General features: G+C 41.2%; 1 protein-coding gene and 1 long non-coding RNA gene across 4 annotated transcripts; both read left to right on the plus strand.

Moving 5' to 3' along the window:
* Nucleotides 1–237: 237 nt before the first annotated feature.
* Nucleotides 238–25,458, plus strand: LOC110085523 (solute carrier family 2, facilitated glucose transporter member 3). 3 transcript variants are annotated; one of them, XM_020805783.3, is made up of 10 exons: nt 238–442; nt 5,234–5,329; nt 13,784–13,944; nt 14,447–14,687; nt 15,249–15,411; nt 17,463–17,650; nt 18,991–19,095; nt 20,494–20,595; nt 20,729–20,932; nt 22,138–25,458. In XM_020805783.3, exons 1-10 carry the CDS (start codon nt 428–430, stop codon nt 22,366–22,368), a joined length of 1,506 nt encoding a protein of 501 aa, XP_020661442.2. In that variant the 5' UTR covers nt 238–427; the 3' UTR covers nt 22,369–25,458. The 3 variants fall into 3 exon arrangements, with proteins under 3 accessions (XP_020661442.2, XP_078250217.1, XP_020661441.2); XM_078394091.1 differs by lacking the exon at nt 238–442 and adding an exon at nt 886–1,170; XM_020805782.3 differs by lacking the exon at nt 238–442 and adding an exon at nt 1,383–2,054.
* Nucleotides 17,107–17,450, plus strand: LOC144589457 (uncharacterized). The gene is made up of 2 exons (XR_013545568.1): nt 17,107–17,228; nt 17,261–17,450. It is a non-coding gene; the product is annotated as an uncharacterized LOC144589457 (long non-coding RNA).
* Nucleotides 25,459–26,799: the final 1,341 nt, after the last annotated feature.

The raw sequence follows: 26,799 nt of genomic DNA on the forward strand, positions 1-26,799 counted from the left end.
CCTTCATTTGCTAGTGATGCCAAGGCTGAAGTCACTATATATATATATATTTTTTAAAAAATCCTCTGATGCTTATTTGTTTATTTATTTAAGGTAACCGTGGCCCTGGGCGGGAGCAAATCTCTGCGTCCCTCCCTAATCGTCCCCGCCCTCGGAAGCCAGAAGCCATAAATAGATGCGCATCCGAGAGCCACCCTAAAAAGGCACAGCGAGAGGGCGAGATTACGAATTTCCCTTGGCAGTCAGGCCGCGCAGTCGAGAGAGGCGCCGGCAGGCCGGGCGAGGCGCGCGAAGAAGGGGGTTACCTCGAGGGGCGCGAAGGGCCGCCCTTGCCGGGAAAGCCGCGGTTGCGCGCGCGAGGGCGCGCCTCCCTCCGCAAGCCGGCTCCGGGGTTCCGAGGCGGGATCGGCGGCGGCTGCCCAGCCCGATGGAGAGCAAAGCGGTAAGGGCTCCAAAGGTTCGGCTGAAGTCGGTGCCAGGCCCGGGTCAGGCTCGCCGCGTTTGGGTCCATGGCATGCCCGGCAGCAGTCACCCGCAGTTGGGGGGTTTGCTTCCTTGCCCCTCAGCGGAGATGGCGCCGTTGAGCGGAGGCAGCATCAGGGCTTGAGAAAAGTCCCGAGAGTGCCCGGAGAGGTTTGCGTTGCTGGCGGGGCGGGGCGGGGCGGGGGGGGGGGGAGAGCGCTCGAGGGATGCCCGGACCTGCGGGGAAAGCCTTTTTGAGCCTGGGCGTCACTCCTTTGGGGACTGAGGTCGGGGCTGGGGACCCTCCGTTTTCACTCCGAGCCGTGCGGCACGGGCCGAGCTGGCTTTATGGGGCACTTGCCGGCGCTGGCGAGATAACGGAAGAGGAAAGCAGACGAAGGCAAGCATGTGCCCGAGAGCACCAAAGAGGCGCGCGCACGCGCGTGTGGAATCACACACACATACACGCACGCACGCACGCATGCATCCCAGAGGAGGACAGGTCCCGCCTGGAAAAAGCTGACTCGCCTTGGAGTCCCTTGAAAGATATCGCGGAGTTGTTTACTTTTTCGGGAAACCTTCAGGCCCGGGCCATTATCGACGCTGGCGATTCATTTGTGCCCTGTTTGGAAGGGAGGGCCTTGCCAGAAATCTCTGTCAAGGTCATTTGGAGGATGTCAAGGCGTGGGTTCCTCTGGAGTTCAACAAGTGAGAGAGGAATTTTCACTTTAACGAGGTTTTAAGGCCTTGGTGAGATGTGGAATGAGACGCCCCTCCCCCTTTTTTATCACCCACAGCTGGAGGAGCCGGAGGAGAAAGGATGTGACTATGCCAGGGACAGATGTGGAATTTCCTACCGGTTTTGTCACAGTGTCTGGCCTTCCTCTTCCCTCTGAGCCTTGCCGTCTGGCTACTTTCGAGCAGACACTGCAAGGGGCCAAATGTTTTAGCTAACGGTGGTGTAGTTGGGAGAGACAGATAACCAAGCCAAAGAAATATTTTTAGGCAAAAATTCTTCCTTGTTTTAGATGTTTCCTGTCATCTACCTAGCAGAAAGCATAGAGCAAAGCAGGGAATCTCATTGCATTTAGGACAAAATCAGGAGCCTCAGAGGTAATGATGAGTCTGCAGAAAAAAGAGTGCAAACAGGCGGCCTGGCAGGGCAAAGAGATGTATGCATGTGGATAGACACATTCTATACATTGTTGAACCCTGGTTGTCTACCATCACTTGGAATTGTGTTGTAGTTGTAAGCTGATACAGTTCTACGACCACATGTGTAGGCTGTTCAGCAGGAAGTCTTTAGTTCACGTCTCATGCCTGCCCTGAAATCGTCAGCTTCAGCAATCTCTCGATAACAAGAGGGATGGTAGTAAAATATTTTGCTGTAATTATTAGGCAGATGTGAGGTGCCATGAATGCATGAGTTATGGGAAATCCCAACCCTGCACAACCAGTCTTGTGCAATTTGCATATGTATCTATATATCTTGTTCTTACTTTTGCATTGTGCCCTACTAAACAGCTAGCTGGACATGGATGGCAGTAGCTCTCTGTATTACAGTGTCATCACTGCAAAAAGTGGATCAGAAGGTGAGATTTAAAGCAAAGAAAGAGCCAGAAAAGAGAGCAGAAGGCAATGATTCTTCCCCCCACCCCACAAACACACTGTTATTGTTTCACCTCAGAATAACCTCCCCCATTATTCCCAGTCTTTCAAAAAATACCATAGCCTCACCAGAAGTAAAATAGCTGGGAGCAGAAAGAATAATAAGACAAGAATACAGCCCTCACCAGTCTCTTCAGTGTTTGAATTCTGAATAGGAAGTGCTATTTTTTGAATCTTTGGGTTTGTTTGTTTTTTCAAAAAGTAGAAGTGTAAATTCATATACAAATGATAATGCAGAGAGAGCAGGTAGGGGAGCATGCAAGCCAGGTTTCTACTTAGAATTGTGTAGTTTTGGAAGGGTAAGTTTAGACAATGTATTGCAGTGATATCAGCATTTCAATTTCTCTTTGGTTAGTGGCCAGAAGTCTGGAACTACTACTGGCAATCCATCCTGTAGTAGACTCCTAGTGCCAATATGTCTTGGTTTTTTGGACACTCTCAAACTTTGAACTGCCTGGCCAAAGAGGAAAAGCATGCAGGAAATCTGGAAGGGAACCTGTGAAGTGATAGGATAAAATGAGGGGCCTTCCAAACTGGGATTCAAATAGCTGGATGGGATGTACTGAGATGACTTAAAGAGAGAAGTCAGTGTGTAGCATAAGTGGCTCTTCTCATCATCCTTCTTTAGCAGACTTCTGTCCTAAGAACTCTGCCTCAGAAGCACAGCTGTAGTTCTTGTATTTGGAACCTTGGCTCTGAATAGCAAGATATTGATGTTTAACATTGAAAAAGAGCAGTGTAGTTCATTTCTGTTAACATTGGACCCTGAAAACATTTAATTTGTTGAATTAAGCTTTGAAAAACACTTTTGGCTCCTTCAGATGTTCTCTTAATTCACTCTGGAATTGCCTCCCCCAATCTGTTTTTTTTTCCAGATGGAATACAAATCCAATTACATAATTGTTAAGACAGTGGTCCCAATGTGAAAACTATTCCACTGAGGACAGTTAGTCACCTCCAACAAGACCAACTGCAGTAATTTCTTTGTCCACTTTCAAATGCAGTGCTTTGCAGAACACTAAAAAGGGCTTTGTCTGAAAGCATAATCTTGTCACAGCTGCACAGCTCCCTGCAGGCTATAAAGGCAACAAAGACCAACCCCAGTTTCCAGCTGTGGGACTCTGGAACTTTGGGGGTTAATAGCTTGCTTACCACAATATTCTAATACATTAAGGTGATTGCTTGAGATTCTGCCTATTGGCTAGGCTGGATAGGGCTTCTGGGAGTTTTCCAGAAATATTAGAACCACCAAGGTTAGGGATTACTTTTGTAGAGCTAGTTATCAGGGAAGGTGCATGGATGCCTGCTTTCAGGGCGGCAGGAGTAGGCACACAGAGACATAATAGCAATTAACACTAATGTTAACTTTGAAGTCTAATGTAAGGCTTTTTCTCCCTGATACTTTGTATGCTGTCATTTAAATGCTGCCATTCTAATGCCTTATTTTCATTAATGCTTTTTAATAGTTTATTTCCAAGTTTAAGACAGAACTTGTGTCTTAAATCTGCCTATAAATTATAACAGCCTTTGGAAGATAGTAGGGATTTAATTAACCTGGCAGTAATAAGAGCACAAAACACCATTTTATGTATGTATGTATGTATGTATGTATGTATGTATGTATGTATGTATGTATGTATGTATGTATGTATGTATGTATGTATGTATGTATGTATGTATGTATGTATGTATGTATGTATGTATGTATGTATGTATGTATGTATGTATGTATGTATGTATGTATGTATAACTTACATGCCACCCACACTACCCAAAGGTCTCTGGGCAGCTTACAGCAAATTAACTAAAGTAAAAAAGATAAAACAATTAAAATATAATTAAAATATATACTCTAAAAGTTGCCATCAGGACCCACAGTTGATATTATTTCAATTAAAAGCCTTCTGGAACAGGAAGGTTTTGACCTGGTGCCAATATGTCATCAGCGTCGGCGCCAGACGAATCTCAATTGGGGTGGCATTCCATAGTCTGGGGGCAGCTGCCGAAAACGCCCTTTGTCTACAAGCCATCCCTCTTACCTCTTTGAGGGACGGCTCTTTCAAAAGGCCCCCCTGGCTAGATCTTAACTGCCAGGTAGGTTCATATGGAAGGAGGCAGCCCTTCAGGTATCCAGGGCCCAAGCCCTTTAGGGCTTTATATGTCAAAACAAGCACCTTGAATTGGGCCCGGGCAGCAACTGGTAGCCAATGTAATTTAAACAAAATCGGCTTGATGTGTCCCCTAGTGGCCCCACCACTCACCAGCCGTGCAGCTTGGTTCTGGACCAGTTGCAGTAGATGGACCATCTTCAAAGGCAGCCCCACATAGATTTTAACCATCTTTCCCAGTAACTACCACCAAATACTGCAGAGCCGTACTGTAGCAAGTCCAAAGCATTGGATGGAGGAAGGACTAAACTGACTGGATTTGTCAAACTGGATTTTGATGGAACAGTTTTCATATCCTCAACCACCGGAGATCCCATCAAGCTTGAGGTCACCACAAGAGTTGGCATGGTATTCTTGAAACAGAGAATCCCAAATCAGGCAATATAGCTGGCTAAGCCATGAGCCAGTGTGGTGGCAGACTAGGCCTCAAAAGACCTGGGTTCAGAATCCCTTTGGGCCATGAAAATTCACTGGTGGGTGACTTTGATAAAACCACTCCTAAAATGTCTCATACTTTGCACCCCTGCTAGGATCACCATAATTCAGATGTGACTTGACAGCACATAACAAACAATAAAGATATGAGGAGGAAGTTTTGGAATGAGACTTGTTTAAAGAGTGAGAAAGAAACTTTAAAGAGAACTATACTCTTGCTTAAATATTTGTCTGTTGGAATATGTACTCAAAGTATTAAATCAAATAATTAGGAAAGGGGGAATTCAGCCATTTTGTTCAGCTTAATTTCTATATTTAACAAACCAAGCATGCTTAGAATCTCTAGTAAATATAGGGTTTGGTTATATATGAATTGGAAATGAATGTCTCGTTTATACTTTGGTTTTTATGAAACTGAATTGAGTCTTTGCACAGAAAGTCAGGAAATATTCAAGGGTCATGTGAGTGAACTAATTGCCTTGTCTCCTTCTCTTCTCCAGAAAATAACATGTCCCCTTGTAACAGCTGTGGTGGTTGCTGTCATTGGATCCCTCCAGTATGGTTACAACATAGGAGTTATCAATGCTCCTGAAGAGGTAAAACAGGAAGAAAGAGGCACTTTGTGGTTTTAAATGTGGGTCCCTAACTACTCAGAATTTGCTTTACATGGGTAGACCAAAAATGCTAAGGAAGAAAAAATATAATGTGAATAAATTACAAGATAATTTCTTTTGTTAATGAAGATACAAGAAGTGAATGCAAGAGAAAGTGGCTTTAGAAGGACAAATAGTTGATTAATTTTGGGAAAAGCCCTAGAGTACTAAAAAGAGTAGTAGTTATCTTTTTCCTAGTGAAAGTGTTGTGATAACAGCTTTGTTTCATGGTAAGAATACTGCTTTCCATGCTGAATTCTTGCCTGTCATGGGGGAGGGGATGGAGGTGTCAGCTCTTCAGAGTTGCCTGCTTTGCCAAATGTGTGGGATGCTGGAGTTCTTCCACTTAGAAGTGTAGAGTGGTAGGAGAAGGGGCCTGTTTTTTTCTGAGAAGAACAGAGCAATTGTCATCTGATGTAGGAAGCTGGAATGCTTATCATCATTGACTCTTGTGTTTAGGGGGAATAACCACACACACTATTTCCAAAGTTAGGGTTGTGCTGAATCATTCTGCATCAGCTCCACAAGCCACATAGGGATTCATGTGCAGATAGCTAAGTTACACATGTCATGACTGCTAAACTATATCCATGTGTAGTGTAAAACATATGCATGGCACATGTAGTGTGCACTCTTGTGTGCGTTTTTTAATTGCAAATATAAGCCGTGCAGGTAGGGGAATCTGGATTGGGCTCATTGTGTGGGAGGGGATGGGGCTGAAATTTTCCTCCCACTAGGATTTCCCCTTCAGTTGCTTGCAACACTAAATCCTCCACTGGCACCAGAAGCCTTCACCTGGTGTTGGTGTTGTTGGGGAGAGGAGACACATGGTCCATGCATTGTGGGGCAGTTCCAGACTGCACTGGTGAGGAAAAAATAAGGCAAATGTTTAGTAGCACACTTACATATTCAAACTCAAGCAGGCTGAAAAGTTAAGCATGAGTGATACAGAAACGGTGGTACCAAGCCAATCAGTTTCCTGTTCACATCTTTGTGTGAGTGTGTCCATTGTGCAAAGATAACTGATGTTTGCTTGTGCTAAAATGTTCTACTTTTTGTTGTTCTTGTTCTTGCATGGGATGCAGAATTGCCTCTGAAGAAAACATTTCTGTTTTAGGGATATCAAGTTCTCTAGCACAGGCCATGATGCATTTTTTGAAGCTATTCTCCCCTTGTTTAAGTATCCTGGCTGCCTTTCAATTGTGCTGATGGCATCCCATCTGTGCTGATTCTGGAATGAGGGCATTCTGACAGTTCTAGAAGCAGGTTATTTCCAAGGCACAGGCCAAGAAAGCTGCTTGTCAGGTTGGCCCCTTAAGGCAAGTCTTCAGACCTGTCCTTGAGCCAGAATACAACTGACAAGTTACAGAGGACAGTCGCCAGATGTTGCCTTGCAAACTGACCAGTTTCAGCTGAGTGCAGTTGTTATCTCCTCCCCCCTCCCTTATAGACTGTTTGTGCCACCTCTGATACACGTACCAGTCAGTCTTTCTGTCAGCATGGAAGATCAGGAAGGTGGCAGCACTATGATTCCCCTTTCTGCAACATGGAAACCACCCTACATCTGTTTAGTGCCACTAGGCGACTACCTAGAACAATGGTCCCCAATCTTGGGCCTCCAGATGTTCTTGGACTTCAACTCCCAGAAATCCTGGCCAGCAGAGATGGTGGTGAAGGCTTCTGGGTGTTGTAGTCCAAGAACATCTGGAGGCCCAAGGTTGGGGACCACTGACCTAGAAGACACTGTTGTAGAGACCCAGTTGGGCATAATGGTTAGACTGACACTTAACAGACACAGGTTCAAATAAGCTTCAAAAATGTCCAACTGTTCAAAATGTGATAAGGCACATCACAAGATGAGCAGAAATTTGAAAGGATGTCACCAGGCAACCAAACTGTTTGCTCCATTGTGTTTTTACCTGTCTCCTGTAAAGCACCCTGTGAAGTCTAGAATGCTATAGACGCTCAGCTGGAATTGATGCATTCTGAAGGATGCAGCCCCATAAACAGTCCCTGCTGTGGACTCCCCTTCAAAATGCCCAGGGAGCTGTGGGCCAAGGGGGACTGGAAGGGTAGAGGTGGGAGGAGCAGATTTTAATCTTTGAATTAAGATAAACTAACCTTAAAGGATAATCAGTCCTAGGGGGGAAATGTTCTTTGAGACTGCCTTGAAAGCAGCTCTAGCTGAAGTGATGAAACAGACATAATAAACTAAGAGTATGGTGCGGGAGCGGGAGCTGCAGAAGCTGCTGAGTCATAGAACAGATAGGAAGGGACCAGAAAGATGTGTGTGTGTGTGTGTGTGTGTGTGTGTGTCTGTATGTTTGTGTGTGTATTGCTTGAAGAGCTAATATTCTTAGGCTTTATTCTCAGTTCTTCTCCCTCTCTCCTGCCCCCTCTCTTGTTCTCTTCAACCCCCACCTGAGTGCAGTACTGGAGTTAAAAAGTAACACCCCACTTAATTTCATGGTTAACATCTTATCAACATCTCCATGTTCATAGAATCATAGAATAATGAAATTGAAAGGGGCCTATAAGGTCACCAAGTTCAACCCCTTACTTAACACAGGAATCTAAATCAAAAGTATATCCTATCTATGTTCCTGACTTTTCAATTCTACATGAGATATTGCATGGAGCATTGGTCAGAGAAGTAATGCAACTAGGGGAAATTCCGACATCTCAAAATTAATTGCATCATTGCAGTATGCATGTGTGTGTGTGTGTGTGTGTGTGTGAGAGAGAGAGAGAGAGAGAGGGAGGGAGGGAGGGAGGGAGGGAGGGAAGAGGGGGGAGAAGAGAATTGTGGGTTGGATATTTTCTTAAAAGGTTCACATAAGCCACATCTATGCTGGTTTCCCTAACTAAATGTCATTGCCAACAGACTTTCTGAGGAAGGAAATGACAAATGGAGCCTAAGATCTGTGTTTGGTTTCATGCTAGATGTTGCCATCTGGTGGTAGTACAGAATATGGATGGACCTTTATTACTGGTCTGGACTCTTATCCTCAAGGAAGCCAGAATTACTATGTTTTAGAAGAGATAGCCATGTAATCTGTGCAAATATATCAGGCAAAAACAAAAGAATTTTTTTTAAAAAAAGAAACAAAAGTGTTGTGGCATCTTAAAGTCTGTTATATTTTAATGCAAGCCTTTATGGACCTTCTCAAATCACTTCATCAGATGTATGAGGTGGAAAACAGGGATTAAAATGTAAAACAGCAGTTGTTAACCTTTACTTTTGTTGCTGCAACTTAACTCAAGACTTAAAACCCTGAAGTGCATCAAATACTTATTTAACGTTTCTCATGAGGAATCTTCAGATTTTGAGAGAAGGGAGAAAGAAATTAATCTGTTAATACACACACTCCTATTATGATATTTTTATTGGAATGATTCTATTCAAATAGTAGTAGAAGTAGTAATAGTAGCAGTAGTAAGAACAATAACAACAATTTGTTGTTGTTTAGTCGTTTAGTCATGTCCGACTCTTCATGACCCATGGAGCAGAGCACGACAGGCCCTCCTGTCTTCAACAACAACAACAATAATGCCCTACAAAAAGTGATGTGGACAGATTATATTTACCATGAAAAATCAGAGTCCGTGGATTGCTGCAAATACAGCAGGTAGTAGAGAAGGAAAAAAGAAACCTAAATGATTATATCAATACAAGGAGAGAAAAATTACTTAAGGTGGTGAAAATGGAGAATATTTTGAAAACAACAGAAACAAAGGCTGAATATAAGAAACAACAATTTGAAAATACATTAAACAGCTTGGGGGGAAAATGACTACACAGACAAAATCTGAGAAATATTGATGGAAAGCATGATAATAATTCAACCTGTGTGTAGCTAAAGTTGGGGACCCTTAAGAAAGAAACCGAAGGCTTGATTTTTGCCGGACAAGGACAAGCCCTCCAAAACAATGTGATGAAAGCTAAGATCCAAGGAATTAGTGCTAACAGCAAATGCAGACTCTGACAAGAAAGAGATGAAACTGTGTCACACCTCATCTGTGAATGTCCAAAGATTGCACAAACAGATAACAAAATTAGACATGATAGAGTGGCAAATTTAGTGTACTAGTCATTGTGCAAAAAATAATTTACCAGCCTCCAAAAACCTGTGGGAACATCAGGTAGAAAAGGTTAACCTCAGAAAATGAGGAAGTCAAGGTCTTGTGGGATTTCTGGATCCAAGCAGATAGACACCTTGAACATATCACACCAGACATAGTAGTAATAGAACAGAGAAATGTCTGGATCATTGTCATTGCAACTGGAAAAACTAAAAAAGTACAGAGACCTGGCAATTAAAATATCTTGCCTCTGGAAGAAACACACTTCAGTGGTCCCCATAGTCGTTGGGGCTTTGGGAACAATATCGAGAAACTTCACACAGTACTATAAGCAGGAAAGCACCATTTGAGCTACAGAAAACAGCAATATTAGGAGCAACATACATACTGTACTGATAAATAGATACTTAGGTTTTTCGTTAAAATTTGTACCTGTTATATAATACCAGTCAATGTTTTGATAATGTTTACTGTGCCTGGTGTTTCTGAATAATATAATAATAATAATATTTATAAGTCATATTTAATTATTGTGGGAGAAACTGAAATTACAAGCACATAAAACATTAATATGACATACCTATACAAAACATCACATGAAAATTAAAGCTAGAAAATGACATGAATATAATTTGAATAAAATTGTACCTCATTAACACAAATTGGGTGGGGAAAAAAGAAATATATTTATATACAGTGGTGCCTCGCATAACGAGCACACCGTTTAATGACGAATCCGCATAGCGATCTATTTTTTGCGATCGCATTGCGATGTTTAGATAGGGAAAACATTGCATTACGATGATCGGTAAGTGTTTCGCTTACTGATCTTCGCATTGTGATGTTTTTAGAACAGCTGATTGACGGTTCCAAAATGGCCACTGGGTAACCAAAATGGCCACAGCAAGCATTTTCGCACGCTGCCCTCGCTTACCGAGGCGGTGAAAATGGCAGCGCTGTGGAGGATCTTCGCTCAACGGTGAATTTCCGCCCCATAGGAACACATGGAACAGAGTTTAATGCGTTCCTATGGGGTTTTCCTATCTGTATAGCGATGTTTCCGGATAGCGACGATTAATCTGGAACGGATTAACATCGCTATGCGGGGCACCACTGTACTTTATAATTAATGAGAAGGCTGGTGCTGCATTTCACTTACAGGCCTTGTTATATTGGGTTTAATAGCTGAAACTTGTATTCTGAGTTCTGACTACGTTTTTCAAATGGATTTTTCTGGTTTTTGCTGTTAGTCGAGAAACTTCAAATAAGGCTCTCACTGCATTTTCATTGTTTCAACCAGTTGCAGTCTTTTTTAACCATTTTCTTACTTTCCTGAAGCTGTGAAGATTCTCAGTCATCCAAGTGAGCTTATCTGGAGTCTGAAGAACATACTTGGATGAGTAACTAAATGTTTCACAGAAGTCCAGTTGCCATGACTCAGCTTCCAGATTTCCTGAAGCTCATGCTCCTCACTTTTGAAAAAATTGATGCTCTTTGAGGCATGTTTAGTATTGAGAAATCTTTTGAATTTTGCCTTTTTGTATGGCCTTGTTGGACAGTGTCTTGTAACACAACACACACTGTGGTAGTTGCTTGTCTTTGGGACTTGTACACGTGAAGCCAATCAAAAGATACTCCTTGCTATAATTGCAACACTTTTTAAAATTTGGAAGAAGTTTCATTTTGCTTTGAATAGGATGCAACCTCATCAGTAGCATCAGTTCTTTTACATTTAAAATGACCTTGGTAGGATGGAGCACTGGGCCAAAACCAACTGAATGAAATTCAACAAGGATAAGTGCAAAGTACTGCACCTTGGAAACAGAAACCAGTTGCACACTCTCAAGATGGGGGATACCTGGCTCAGCAAATAGGAATGAGAAGGATCTTGGAATTGTCGTAAATCACAAGCTAAATATAAACCAACAATGCGATGAGGCTATAAAAAAGGCAAATGCTATTTTAGGCTGAATTAATAGAAGTATAGTTTTCAAATTCTGCATTATGCTAATTCCCCTCTATTCAGCACTGGTTAGGCCTCACCTTGAGGGCTGTGTCCAGTTCTGGACACCGCACTTCAAGAAGGATGCTAACAAATTGGAACAAGTTCAGAGGAGGGCGACAAGGAGGAATGAGGGCTGGAAACCAAGCATTATGAGTAAAGACTGAAAGAATTTGGCATGTTTAGCCTTGAGAAAAGAAGAATGAGGGTTGATATGATAGCACTTTTCAAATATTTGAAAGGCTGTCATACAGAGGAGGGGCAGGATCTGTTCTCGATCATCCCAGAGTTTTCATTTTTACAACCAGACAAAGAGTGCAAACATGATTCTAATAAGCCTGTTTGGCCAGGAAGGAGTTTAAAGGTTAGTTAAGATCAGGTTCTGATTGACTGAAAACTTAGGTGAGGGGACTGTTTTGGTTTCTGAAATCCTGATAGTGTTTACTGAAGAGACATGGCAAAATATCCCTCTTTGTGAATGACTGTCACTTTATTACTTTCTTTAAAGCAAATCAGTTTTTTTAACTCTTTAAAGAAAATCTGTCATTTCATTCTGCTTCTGTGACCTTTGTCTCTAAATATTTCCTTCTCTGCTTATGAATGTATACAATGTTACATTTCATGAAATGCTTGCTAGCTTGTGCTACACATGCTTAGTCTTATAACAAAGTGGCTGTTTTTTCCTTTTGAAAGGCCTTTTTGGAGGATCAATATTTCAACCCCTGCAGTCTGGTTTCTCTCCTGATAAAAACCTGTGGGGAGGCCAACTATTCTTTTTCAAAATAAGCAAGAATAGAATTGTCATTTTATGAGATCTGTTTTAAACTTGAAGATGATTAGGGTTGCCTAACGGGTGGTTTTAATTTTTAAAAATCACAACTTGAAAATCCTTTGCCTAAATTTCCTCAAACTTGGCACAGAACAAGGCAGATTGTCTGCTACACACATGCTAAATTTGGTGCTGATCTGAAGTCCAGTGTCATAACTTTTTATTTGGACTGCTCCCATTTTTAGAATTGTTTTTGAAGAATGTTGATTTGCTCTGCCAGCACAAAATAATTATCTGCAATAATAATAGCATGAAATAATATAGTTATTATTATAAAACGAAAGCTCTGTCCAGTCACTTAAGGAAGGCTTAATCTGAAAGCATGGGCAGGAGGAAAGTTCTAGCCACCCCCCTGCTGTCACTGTCTCCACGTGAAGTAGGACAGTCTGAAGGGGAGACAGTCTGGGAGAAGTCTGGACATTCAGGATCCTAGTCACATGGAGAGCTCCACAGGTAGCAGAGGCTTTCCTCTTCAACCAGTCTTTCTTCCTGTGGAGATGACAGCAAGCAGGGGAGTCGGTCTAGAATTCGTCCCCCACTCATGCTTTACCTCTGTTTGAATGCCTGAGCGACGCCCAACTTATAATGTCATACAACACTTTTCTCCAACATTATCATCTAGGTACTCTTCTGCCAGAGGTTTGAAAGTTAAGGTCATCAGTTGAACAGTGGTGGGGAAACTGTACATAAAAATGTTTTTGTATACTTTACTCAGTCTCTGTGGAGTAAAATGCCAACAGTAAAAAAGTGTACTATGGGATGTAGATGGTTTAAAATGGCAACTTCCTTCCTTTCCTTATCCATTGCACATTTCCAGAAGGGCAGAAAAATTGTTTTCACTTTTTCTTTATTTTACTTTTACTAATAAGTATGGGGAGAGGTACGTGTAGGATTTTCTGTCTCATGGATCATAACAATATGGCTGGCTTGGGAAACTGTGTACATTGACATTGGTAGGTGCAGATGAGAGCAAAATGTCTTGAGCAGGCCCTGACCCTGAGGTATTTGCAAGAGGTGTCCTGCATGTTGTAGACATGATATGCACACTCTGTTTATGTGGAGTGTGCATAGAACCTATTGGATTACACTGTGAATGCATTTGAACTAAGAACCTGTCCAAGAATCTGCCCAACATATGGATAAAAGGTTTTCAGAGAGGTTTGACTGTCAGCACTGGTGTCCTCACTGTAGAATGCTTGATCAGCTTCCTAGGCAGCCAGAAACCTTGCGTTTCAGAAAAGTATCTGTCAATGCTACAACTTGTCATTTTTAAGCCACCTCTCTCCCACCTCTCAAATGTCTCTTATATAATTAGTGTACATGTTCCTTTGCTTTTGTTTTCCTTTCCCCTCCATCCCATTTTCCTTTGGATCTGAAACATTTCAATGTTTAGATTTCAGAAAATGTTGTCACACTGTCCATGACATAAAGTTCTAACCCAATGTCTCGGGCTTATTCCTCCCCTCTCCCCATCTTCTTGCAGATTATCAAGAGCTTTTTCAATGACACATGGATAGAGCGAACAGGCACCCCTATCTCCCAGACCCTCTTAACTTCATTGTGGTCCCTCTCTGTGTCAATTTTCTCAGTTGGGGGGATGATTGGTTCTTTTTCTGTTGGACTTTTCGTCAACCGATTTGGCAGGTATGGTATAAAATATCAAAAATTTTACAGCAAATTCTTCCTTCATTTTGAGGCATGAGAAGGAGACAAGATGGGGTTGGGGGAATTTTTGATCTAAAAAGCAAATTCATGAACCAGGTGGAAATGCAGGTAGCTAATGTAACCTGTGTGGAAACTATCAAAAGGGGCTCCTGACAACAGAAAAAAGGGGGTCACTTCAAGCAAGGGAGTAGGGACTTTGTTGAGGAAAGCAAAGCAAGCAAGCAAGCAACCAAGGGCAGCCCTGAAATTAGGGCCACTGTCCACCAGGTAGTGCTTCTGTTAACACTTCCCTTCTATTCAAATAAGTTCTTTTCTTCAGTGAGGTTTGTTTTGACCCAAAATATCAGTACAGATTGTGGCCTGTGTTAGTCACAGCTGGATTGAATGTATGCTTCCAATACCAAAGTGCTGTGGCCTAGCCTGTATGATACTCTCCATTCTACTTTTAAAGAATCATTAATGTTTTTTTCCCTCTGTACAGGCGAAACTCTATGCTTCTGGTGAATATTCTGGCTATTCTAGGTGGTGCTTTGATGGGCTTCAGCAAACTTGCAAAGGCTGTGGAGATGTTAATAGTTGGACGCTTTATTACTGGCATCTTCTGTGGTCTCTGCACAGGCTTTGTGCCCATGTATATCAGCGAAGTTTCTCCCACTGCCTTACGAGGGGCTTTTGGCACACTGAACCAGCTAGGTGTTGTTATAGGCATCTTGGTAGCTCAGGTAAGACTAACACTTTCTTCAATAGCAGCAAGGCCACGGGGCCTTGTGGTTTACAGGTATTATTTGTGGGGGGGGGGGGAAGTAATGCTTGGCACTATGGCTCTGCTCTCTTGGGAGTAATCCCCATTCAGCTCAAGATGTATACAATTTGGTTACATGATTCATTGGTTCCTAAGGGAAGGGTACATGGCTTTTCAATTATAACCCTGCAGGCAGGAACTACCTTGTTTATTATTCATCTTACGGAATCTTCTCTGAGAGTAAAAATGCTTTAGAAAAACATTGAATGAGTTAAGATCTGAGCACCGCTATCCTAGAAGAAGCATCCAATTCTTCTCCACAGGGAACTCTGGTATTTGATTCTGGTCAAAGGGATAAGCATCTGCTATCAGCTGTCTAGCCAGTTCATGTTCTCAAGATACTTTGCAGGAAGCAATTGTAGTTACAGTGGTCTAAATCCTGTTACATTTAACTCCAGATGTGCTGTAGTTAACATACAACATATAGGAATAATTCACAACACAACTCTATCTTCTTTTCTCCACCAAATTCTGCAATTAGATCTTTGGCCTAAATGTCATCATGGGAACTGAAAGTCTCTGGCCATTGTTACTGGGCTTCATCATTGTCCCAGCCATCTTGCAGTGTGCAGCACTTCCATTCTGTCCTGAGAGCCCACGTTTCCTGCTGATCAACAAAATGGAGGAAGAGAAAGCACATGCAGGTAGCCATCAACTAAATATATCACCGAAACAACCTCACCTGTTTCTGCTAGTGTGTTTTTGCAGATCAAGGCAACTTTACTCAACTTTTGACTCCTGGTCACCTGAACAGCCAATTATATTTTGTTCACCAGACTATTGTTTTAAAAAATGGATCATGATTTGTCTGGTATTTAAACAGAATTGTCCAATTACTGTCAAACTTTTACTTTGATTAGGAATTATGAGGTACAAAATGTGCAGCTGAAATTATGAAAATGGCCATGACCCCTTGGGAAGGGGTTTAATCTCTTCTAATATGAGCACTGAGACTCTTACATTTTTGCACAAACACATTCATTTCTATTTTTTAAAAAGTACATCACTGAAAAAGCATCAATTTAAACAATTAAACAATTAAACCTAATAACACTATGCCTATGAAAAAGTTAACAATGGAGGTTGGTTGAGCAGATTCTTTTAAAGTTAAATTTTCTGTTATTTGAGGAAATATGGATCTATAATGGGAAAACAGGAAAGAATTCTATAGTCATACAGATTACTCTCAAAAAAGCAAGATCAGTTCCACAGGAAATGCTACATGCTCAGTGCTCTGAGCATTAGTCTTCCCCCTCCAAAGTTCTCTGATGTTTCTGGAATATGAGAGTTCTGGAACTGGTCTCTCACATAATTTCATTTGCTGCTCCATGAAATATTTCTGTTCTATGTGTCATTAGAGAGGAACAAAAGAATAAATTTGTCACACTTCACTGGTAGGTGTTTTGTATGATCTAACTTACAGGGCAAATCACAGAAGCCTCTATTTTGTTTATAGCTGACAAACATTTTCTAGTTTCTTCAAGGCTAATAATATCCCAGTAAACAGTTAATGCCAGAATGAAATCAGACAGTTATAGTGGAACATTTCAAAATTCATCTGGATATTCTAGTATAAGTATTTTTTTTGTTGCAATCATTTCAGCAACTCCAGAGTTCTTGTATTTTTTATGAATGTTGTTTGTCTGTATAGCTTTTATGTTTCAATGAACATAACATGAAATCCATGCAAGAAACAATTGTTTCAGTAGTCTAATCTTTGTTTACGTAACTCGCGAACAAGCAGCCACCCCTTCCCCGCCCAGCGGGGTATTTACAATACGCACTTGCTATTGCTAATAAGCAGAAAGAAAACCAGTGCTGATGTCATACACATCTGCTGGTAAGCAAAATTAAATGTGTTTTGACCAAAGTGTATCACACCAACTATTCATCAGATGGCTCTTTTGTGTCGATGTCTTAAGCAACAAGGTCTGTCATTTTAAACACTGTGTATGTGAATATTCTTACATAAGTCATTCCTGATAAATTTGGGTCATTTCATCTTACCCTGTTTTAATGTTTACAAAAAAAAATCAGCACATCTGTCAGTCTTCCTTGCTTTGCTGTATTGTTGGGTCTTATGCCACAATTTCCCTGGAGTGAGCAGTTGCTGAGTTTTATTTAGAAAAAAGTTAGAATCTTATCCATAGCATTTTTGGGAACAAATTTTATCTGAATTGGTCTTTCAATATGTATTGTAGGATATTAATATGTAAGGTAATAAAAATTGTTATTTTGAAGTCACAGAGCAGCTAAGGCCAGGGCTTTGTATCATCTTTATATGACACTGTCAGTGCACATGGTACTTCGTAGAACTTGATAAGCAAAACAAAGAGGAAGTCTTAAATGTCATCCAAGAATTTAGAAAGAGAAGAGGTTCATGGACTTTGTCTAGGGGGGGCGGGGTATAAGTCCAATAAAAGTAAAGTAAAAGTAAAGTAAAGTAAGAGAGGAATGTAAGGTTGTTGGTTTTTGAAAAAATTGGAATGTAAGGTTGTTGGTTTTTGAAAAAGATAAAATTGGTGGTAATTATGAATAGGTTAAACCAAAAACTAGTTTATCTCAAGTGTTGGTTAAGTTACATCAGGATAAAGATACAAATGCTCCAGGGTAGGAAGGACTTTTACTTGGAAATAAAATGGTTCACCCTTCCATAAGCCTGACATTGTCTAAATTCCAATGTTTGATCTGCCAGTTCTTCAGAAACTTCGCGGTGTCCAAGACGTTTCCAGTGATATCCAAGAGATGAAAGAAGAAAGTGCCAAAATGTCCCAAGAGAAAAAGGTGACCATTCCCGAGCTCTTCCGCTCCCCCAGTTATCGGCAGGCCATCATCATTGCCATTGCACTCCAGCTCTCTCAACAACTGTCGGGGATCAATGCGGTATGTACTCTTTTGGTTTCCATTTCCTGAGCATTTTAATATGTTAACTAAATATCTGTAGAGGGAAGGCAACGCTTTTAGGGAGCTGGTTATATGGAAGGGCTGGCCTCCACTTTTAATTCACTTTGGAATGGGTGAGGGGGAAGGGATAATAGGTGGGATCTCTGGATAACCTCAGGCAAGTCACAATAACTCTAGACTTAAAACCTCTACATGTATTAAGTGTATAAACTGATAGAAAACAAAAAATGATAGATAACTATTAAGATGCTGAATGAGGGCCCTTTGGGGATGCTCTCTGGTGTTATTTACTGTAGAAGATGGTTTAGAGGCAAGGGGCAAAACATCTTGTGTAAACTTACACTGTGGAGACTGGATAACAATTAATTTAAGTTAATTCAAAAGTTTCTTATTCTGCCATTTCAGTTTCTGACACTTCCTAGCATTTCCTTTTGCCCTGGGGAAGCCTTGAAATTGTGGGGGAGGGGGAGCATTTAACAGTCAAAAACTGCCCCTGGATCGCTGCCACTGAGATTGGGACTTCTGTTGATGATTTTGCAGTGATTGTTGACTCCTCCTCCTGTCCCAGGACTCTAACAAGGGGATAGGAAGCTTTCAGTTAGATATTCCCTTTGTCAGATGATGATGGTATCATGGTATAACTTTACAACAGGTTTTTTGCCAATAGTGTATAAGGATGCAACTGCATTTTAATTTCAAATTCCATTCAAAGATTTTAGGGTAGTTTGTGAATTTCTTCCTCCCATTTTATTCTAATAACTGTCCTGTGAGGTAGGTTAAGCTGAAGATAGTGATTGTCTAAATGGCATAGTCAGTAAGTGGAGATTTAAGATGGGGGTCTGAAATCTCTATTCAGTGTAAATCCAGTGTTGTTCACTGGAGCATGTTGATTATATAACTTGCTTATATTGTGAAGGTGCTTTTAATGTCCTCATAATAATTGTATATTTAAACACCATAGCCTTATTAACATGTTCTGTCCACAAAGTGTTCGTTGGATGGAGGAGATGAGTTTGGCTGCCCTGTCAGTCTTAGCCAGCCCTATCACACATTATGCACATGTTGACATGAGCAGCTGTAAAGGAGAGCTTCTAGCATGGGCTTTTGTTTTGGCTGGAATTGGAAACTCTGATTGCACAAGGTTCCTAATCAGCAGGCTTCCCAGCATAGGAATGGCAAAAATGGGGTGGAGCCAATGGAGAGAAACCTCATTCTTCCTCTCCACATAATTGTGGCGTGGATGGAATATCACACTATAATTGACAGATGACCACACATTGGTTACTGAGTACTGGTAATAAACACTTTCCTACCTCTAGGTGATCTATTATTCCACTGGAACATTCAAAGATGCTGGAGTGAAAGAGCCAGTCTATGCTACCATTGGTACTGGTGTGGTCAACACTATATTTACTGTTGTATCGGTAAGTAAGACTCAATGTATTCTAGGGCTGCAAACCTTTTATTACCTTTCATTACTTTGTACTGCCACTGCAACTGCATGTTTCCTCATTCTTCCCTTTACATAAATTCTTTTAATCATTTGGTTAGTTGGACAAACTTTTGGGTGTGGTTTAATTTTGGAAGTTGGGCTATGATGAAAGGGTACACTTATTTACATTTTGAGGAGATTCTTCTCAAGTGCAAAGTAGTGCACATAGCAGAAACGTCAGGAAGAAAATATAGTTTTAAATATTGTCCTTTAAAAATTATTGGCAAGCTTTCTTATATTTTAAGTTGCATCTCATTCAGGAGTGCTAATTGAAGGCAGGTGTGGGGAAATAATTTTCAAGAGATTTGGGAGATTATATCCAATGCTACATTCTTAAAAATAATTTTAAAGGTGTTTATTTTAGTGACCAGAAATAAGTGTATTATTAGTGCAAGATGAACAATTTCAGCAAGCCCATTCTTCTGCCCTGGGATCCTCTGGAGACCATCCAAAATGAAGGGGGTGGCCAGGGGAAGGAAACTGAAAGTGGTCTGAAGTCTGCTTCAGGATTTGAAAAATGAGGATTTTTTTGGTGTGTTCATGTGAAGAATCTGCAACCTGTTTCAGCGGTGACTTGCTGCTGCTGGAGACTCTCCAGGAGTGACAATTCATCTCTCCCAACCTGGGAGATGTAATGAGGCAGGACCACAAGAACATTGCACATGACCCTATGGTCACACCTGGCCCAGCCCTGCCTACTTGGAGTATGAATATGATTCAGGTACTGTCCTCTTTAAAGCAGAAGAGTTCCTGGAGGCATGAATCTATTAGTTGCAGTAAGTCAGGATGGCTAAATGAAGCTGCCATATTCAGAGACAAAATATACAAGGTGTGCAGAAGAAACAAAAAGACTGCTGCTTTCATATCATGCTTTGACAGCTTTCTGAGAAGCATTTGACACTTGGCTGTCCGGCTGTCCTGCCTGCATATATCTGATGGAAGCAGAATCCCATCCAGGAAAATAATCTTATAAAGCAGCACGATAAAATGCAGGAGTTCCAACATTTCTTGAATTGCCTTTTGAATTGCCAAAAGATGACAGAGGAGGAGTTCAAAAACAGCATGGAACACCGAGACTTGTAGCTGTAGGAGGCCATGCCCACTTCCATTGCTGTCATTCACAGTATAATACAGGGTTGACTGATTGCATTTTCTTGGCTCACACGGCTGTCTTCTTTCTTATTCATTTTTATAACATCCCTAAGAGGTAGGTCGGGCTTAGTGAAAGAGGCTGTGAGTTTTATGGCTGAGTGGGGACAAGAACCTGGATTTCATGTTTGTGGTTCGGGACTAGTTTTTATTTCACATGAGTTTTCCTTCAACTGTACAGCTTTTCCTTGTGGAACGTGCGGGGCGCAGGACACTCCACTTAATTGGCTTAGGAGGTATGGCGATCTGTGCTTCAGTCATTACCATCGCCTTGGCTTTAAAGGTAAGCTGCTTCTGTTCTTGCTGAATTGTGTGTCAGCAGTGTCACCAATCATGTTTCAGGGAGAGTCAGTGATGCCAGAATTTTTTTTAGCCAATGTGCTAAAAGCAGTTATTTCTCCATCTCTTTGTTGCAGAACATTGTGAGCTGGATGAGCTACATCAGCATCATTGCTACTTTTGCTTTTGTGGCTGTGTTTGAAATCGGTCCTGGTCCAATCCCATGGTTCATTGTATCAGAACTCTTCAGCCAGGGTCCTCGTCCTGCAGCAGTGGCAGTGGCTGGTTGCTCAAACTGGACATCTAATTTCCTTGTTGCCATGCTTTTCCCTTATGCAGCGGTAAGTGCTCTGCCACAACTATTTCCTCAAGGAGTTAGCAATCTAAAATTTAACAAAAATCAGGAGAAGGCAATAGATGAGACAAGAAAGGTCACCAGATGCTGAATGTTGGCAAATGCAGGTTAGGTACACTTAGATTTTCTTACAGACAGGAGCAACATCAGGTAGAGATTAACTAAAGATTGCAGGGGAGAAGGATTTCAGGAATGGTCCAAAAGGTGATAGTCATTGAAATTAGTTCCTCACATACATGAACTTGTTGGAAAGTTGTACAGTGGGGTCTTGACTTGAGAACTTAATCCATATTGGAAGGCGGTTCTCAAGTCAAAATGTTCTCAAGTCAAATCTGCATTTCCCATAGGAATGCATTGAAAACCATTTGATCCGTATCTGCTCTTTTCCGTCCATAGAAACTAATGGGAAGCTGCTATTCCGCCTTCGACTACTAGAGGGGGATATTTTGTTTCTTTTTTTCTTAGGTCAAGAAAGGTTCAGGGAAGGCAGGGAAAATACAGTCCAGGCAGTACAGTACCAGGCAGTCTGAAGACTGTCTCCCAATCTACTCTCTAAACGCTGGGAGGAGTGAGGAAGCAGACAGGCAACCTTTTCACTGGCCAACAGTTAACTGAAAGTTCAAATTTTGCACTTTCCCTGCCTCCCACGTGGGTTTTTTTCAGTTCTTAACTCAAATCTAAGTACTTAAGTCAAGTCAATATTTTCCTGTGAGAGCGGTTCTTAAGTCAAAATGTTCTTAACTCAAGCCGTTCTTAAGTCAAGACCCCACTGTATATGGATGTGTATGAACTTTTGAGGATGAAGAAGCAAATTAATATGAGCTCATCTGGTCTGTTTCCTTTTCACTCTACCCAAGTAGCTGTATATAGGTGATTTTGTGCCAAAGGGCTTTGTTTCTGTCTATGAAGCATCAAAAGGTATATGTTTCTGCACTTAGAACATACATCTCCTGGTGTGACTAATGGTGACCTTATTTGCAGTATGCTCCAAATTGTGGGAAAACTTTCTATGAGCAGCTCTGTTGCAGCATACCCAGTATAGCCACCTCCCAGGTTGAGATACGAGTCCATTTACACCCTTCCCAGTGAGCCCCAAAGACAGCACTGTGATGATTTGTGACTCGATGTAGACTGTGGCCTGCCAGGGCCAAAAAAGTGTAACATTTGCTCTTTTCTGTTTCTTTTTTGCAGCTGTTCATTGGTCCGTATGTTTTCCTCATATTTGTTGTCTTTCTCATCATCTTCTTCATATTTACATTCTTCCAAGTCCCTGAGACAAAAGGCCGGACCTTTGAAGAGATTTCTAGTGGTTTTGAAAGGCAAACAGAGAGTGGTGTTGCCTCAGCAGCAGTGGAAAAGAATCACATGGTGGAATTGACAAGCATACAGCCCACTATAGATGCTGCTGACAACAACATTTAATATGCTCAGTTCTTGACATTTGCTTGTTTCTGAGGAAGATCCTTACAGGGGACAGGCTGCTATATCTTCTTAAATTGCTGCTATTTTTTCATTTTCCTTCTGACTTCCTTGTGTCTGCCAAGATGTTTTGCAAAGTACTAGAACATGCAAAATGCATGGAAATCTCATTGACTTCCAGCAGTGGAAGGCATTATGGCAAAGATAACTCGTTCTCTCCAACCTCTTTCTTTTCCAGTCTCTTGTTTAAGAAATATTGCTGATCTCTCTCTGTCTCTTCACACTGAAATGTTACCGGGGGGTGGGGTGTCAAGCATATTTATGTGTGTACTGATCATTTACAGCTTTGAAACAAAATTATTTTCTGTGTACAAGTTAATAGCTCCTTTGAACATTCTTTTGATAACGTGTTTTGTACAGTATAGATACAGAAGAAGAGTGTTCAAAAACACTGGAATTTAATATAAATCAGTGGAAAAAGAGGCATAATTATTTATTTCATCAAATGGGAGTTTTCATCACCATTAGGAAATGGGGATAAAGCTACAAGGATTATTTTCTCTCCTTTTTGTACAATCCAAAGTATTTTATTTACTAGAGTTTATTTATCCCTGTGTGACATTGCTTGTAAATATTTATTTTTATGTAAAAACAATGCTCCTGTATATATGAACCAAGTAAAATATTTTAAGATAGATATTTTAAGAGATGATAGTGCAGAGTTAGAAGCACTATGGTTCTAAAGGAGTTTGGTGATAGGCAATGGAATACCAAAGAGAAAAGAGTCAGGCAAGAGACAGGTACAGGGTCTGGATGGATGGTGCCTATTGTAGTTAAAGGTCAATTTTGCTTTTAGGAACACTGATCCCTTGAAAAAAACAAATGTTTTCTTCTATTGTTGCTTCTGGGCTTCTCACAGTATTTGGCGGCTGTATTGAGTACCTGTCTTTAAGTATTACTTGAAAATTGTGGCGTTAAAAATAATTGGGAAAGTGTGATGAGTTGTTTGCATTCATAAATTACAGACTACAGGCCATTTTTAATGGATTTTGATTATATGAGTAAACCTGTGGTTGCTGATGTGTGAAAATATAAGATAGGATGTGGAACACACTTATTTCAAGGACTGTCCTTCAAGGATGAGAACATGGCTCCCAAATTGTGCAAGGTTGCCATTTTGGGTGAGGGATAAAATATCCTCTCTCTCTACATTTGTTCTCTGAATTTGATGCCACTCCATGTCATAACCTCATGTACATTAAGACCCCAGAGTACATTATCTTGTTTCTGAAAGCTATATGGAGTAGGAGATGCTTATCTGGCCTACACTTTTGCATTGTGATGGAGGGGATGGTTTGTTTTCTTGTTTCTTTTCTTTTTTTTTAAAAAAAAAGAATGAAGTCTGAACACCGAAGAAGGCAAATGATACTTAAAAGACTGAAACAAAGCTAGGTCATCAATTTAATTCTATCTTGTCAATTATTTTATTATTAGATGGCAAGTTCTTGAAGTGTGGAGATGATGGAATATAGAATAGCGATTGAAGACATTAAACTGGATAGTTTCAAGTATGACTAAGATATAAGCCCATAGTACTTGAATAACCTGAAGATATTTCAAATCTTTGCCAGTTGGTACAAATGTATATAACTTATTTTTCTTTCAAGTAGCATTGTGGTATATAATCTACCATAATATATAGTGTACTGATTTGGCTAACTGTATTCTATATATTTCATTGGATTCAAATTTCAGCATATTCATTGGTGTTGACTGAAGCAGGCTCCCCTATGCCTCTCAGTAGCACCTTGAACTCCTGAAAACTTTGGAAGGAAGATTTGGAATGCTTTGCTCAATCAGGCGGCCTGTGATTGGGGTGAAAGGTATATCCTGTCAAATTGGATGGAAGCACCTTTTATGAGCAAAGTTGTATTTGTGGAAGGTATCCGGCTCCTTTTCACAATTCCCTAAACTTCTTCCCAGTGCACCATAGCCAACACAGTTTTCCAGAGCCTGGTCTATAGAATGCATTTCCAGAAAGCTGGAGTGGTTGTCATGGGGAAGAGGGCATTCAACATGTCTGCATTAATTAGCCTGGTTGCACACATCTCAGCCTGGATCCAACTCATTACCAGTATTTTTAGTGAGATACATTTTTATAGGCACAGAAATGTGAACTAGTGTAATATTTTGGCGCTGTCTGAGTGTGCATGCATATCTGTGAATTAACGCATTCCAGAAAAATGTGTGTGGTTGCGATAATGGTCTCTACTCCTTTCTTAACCAATTAAGGAAAGGGAAGACATGCCTTTTCAGGGGACTTGGGAGCTGTGGCTATGTGTGGGTATAGAAGATATGTAATGGAAAATGGCCGGCACCCACGCCCATCTACAGTTCCCAGGCACAAACCTAACTCTGTAAAACTGATACAAATTTATATTGTTGGTACAATGTGTGTGCTGCTAATTAGGTGATTTTCCTTTTGATGATAGTGTTTGCAGTTTTGAGAGTTGTCCTATAACTAGTTTCTGAAGGAATAAAGTCCTTTGTGGTCCTGTTTACTGTCCTGGAAGGACTATTTCTCTTCATGGCTTAGTTTAACAGAAAGTAATTCCATTTCCAGAGCCACTGAGCAATTGAAGGCATAGTGAAATCAACAAAAACATCTTGAGGAGGAATGTTCTCATTGCACTTTGAGTAGTACTAAAAAGTATACCTCACATCTGATCTCTTAGTACTGGATTCTGCTTTCTTGGGGCTCATCCATCTTTTAACCTTCAATTCCCCATCATTTGTTAGCTCACCTGAACAAGAGCTAGTGTACTTTTCCTTTTTCATCCAGCTGTGTCTCTTAACCCTCCATGGATCAACTCTTGAATCTATAGGAAAGCTGCAGCCTTTCTGTATGGGGGCAACTGCATTCCACATTTAGCATTCCACAGCTTGTGCAATGTCTTGGATTGAAATGTTTGTGTGTCACTGTCCATTTTTTTTGTTCTTTGTGCTGTGAAGATTTCCAATGGGTTTTATAAGTTTTATTGTCGATGTGCTATATGTATGTCTTTTTTTAAATAAAAGATTTTGATGAAAATATTACAGGTGTTTATATTTTCATAATTTCCCCCAGTATTTCTAACTAAGATACATCTGGAAATGTCAATCAGCAACTGTAGCTCTACTGCCACATAAGTTTTCCATATAAATCTAAACCCTGCACATTATTCATGGCCATTCACACAGCTTCCTGCATAATTACTCGGACTTCTACATACTACTCTGCCTATTCTCCTTGGGTCCTGATAAATGCCACTATGCACTGCATGTTTCTTTCCTGCAGACCTCTTTCTACATCTGGCATGTCACCAGTAGATCCTTATTTACCTCTCTGCTCCATTTTTGCCTCCCAATATTTTCAGAACTTCAGTGATATCTGTCAACATTACCATGCATCACTGGTTCTCCGGAGAATCTGTTCATTGGTACAGAGCTTGACAACCCCCGGTCTGCACCCCACTGCTGGTCCGTGGCCCAAGTTGGACCGGGTCGCGGAGACAGACCTCTTGCCACCTGCATGCACTCCTCTCCCCACAGCTGCTTTGCACACGTGTGTGTGTGTCAGTGCTGGAGTGAGCGCTCCACCACTCCTTCACACATGCGCCCATGTGCATGCGCAAAGGGGTGGATGGGTGCATGGGCAGGCATGCAGATGCTGCTGTGCATGCACAAAGGGGTGGGGGAGTGCTCATGCCAGTGATGGTGCACGCACGCTCTCCCCCAGCACTTTGCACATGCGCCTGAGCGCACGGGGTGGTGTCCTGCCTCATCCCAAAAACGTTGGGGACCACTGCATTAGTATATATAAAAAAATATGAGGAAAGATTTTCCAATGAGAATGTGTGAAAGCTGGCAAACCTCTACTATTTTAGTTCTAACCTCACAGAATTGAAGATGAAAAGATGTGGGTTGGTCATACATGTCCTCCTGTTGAGCTCCTTGGGGGAAATGTGGGATTCAAAGTCCAGTTTTTAAAAGTGGAAATACATTTCACAGTTTTGACATTCGCATGCAAAACTCTCCATGATTTGGGTCCATGTTACTTCTTGGAGTGTCTTTACTTTAATGTCATTTGCCTGAGCCACATGATCCCCCCAGTTGAAGCTCTTCCAGGTGGCTACCCCAAGGGAGGCCCATAAATCCTTTACAGGAGGTAGGGTCTTCTTGGTGGCTCCAACTTTATGGAACCAGCTTCCAGAGGAGCTCCGCCTAGCAGACTTTTAGGGAGATTTTCCTCACTGACTCCAGCTGACCACCTTCCCCCACTTTTTCTTTTCCCCTCTTTTCCCCTCCATCCACTCTGGGATTAGTAGGTGCCATATGGGTTTTTATAAAGGGTTACTGCTGTTGGTTTTAATGTCTCTTAAGAAACTTAATTAC

Source organism: Pogona vitticeps, chromosome 5 (assembly GCF_051106095.1).
Source record: "Pogona vitticeps strain Pit_001003342236 chromosome 5, PviZW2.1, whole genome shotgun sequence".
Classification (NCBI taxonomy): domain Eukaryota; kingdom Metazoa; phylum Chordata; class Lepidosauria; order Squamata; family Agamidae; genus Pogona; species Pogona vitticeps.

Excerpts from the sequence above, each read along its gene's own strand:
- LOC110085523 (XM_020805782.3), top strand. The coding sequence starts at position 2,001 with ATGGCAGTAGCTCTCTGTATTACAGTGTCATCACTGCAAAAAGTGGAT. Across the intron at positions 13,945-14,446 it reads TTCGTCAACCGATTTGGCAG|GCGAAACTCTATGCTTCTGG; the intron begins GTATGGTATAAA and ends CCCTCTGTACAG. Across the intron at positions 19,096-20,493 it reads CTATATTTACTGTTGTATCG|CTTTTCCTTGTGGAACGTGC; the intron begins GTAAGTAAGACT and ends TCAACTGTACAG.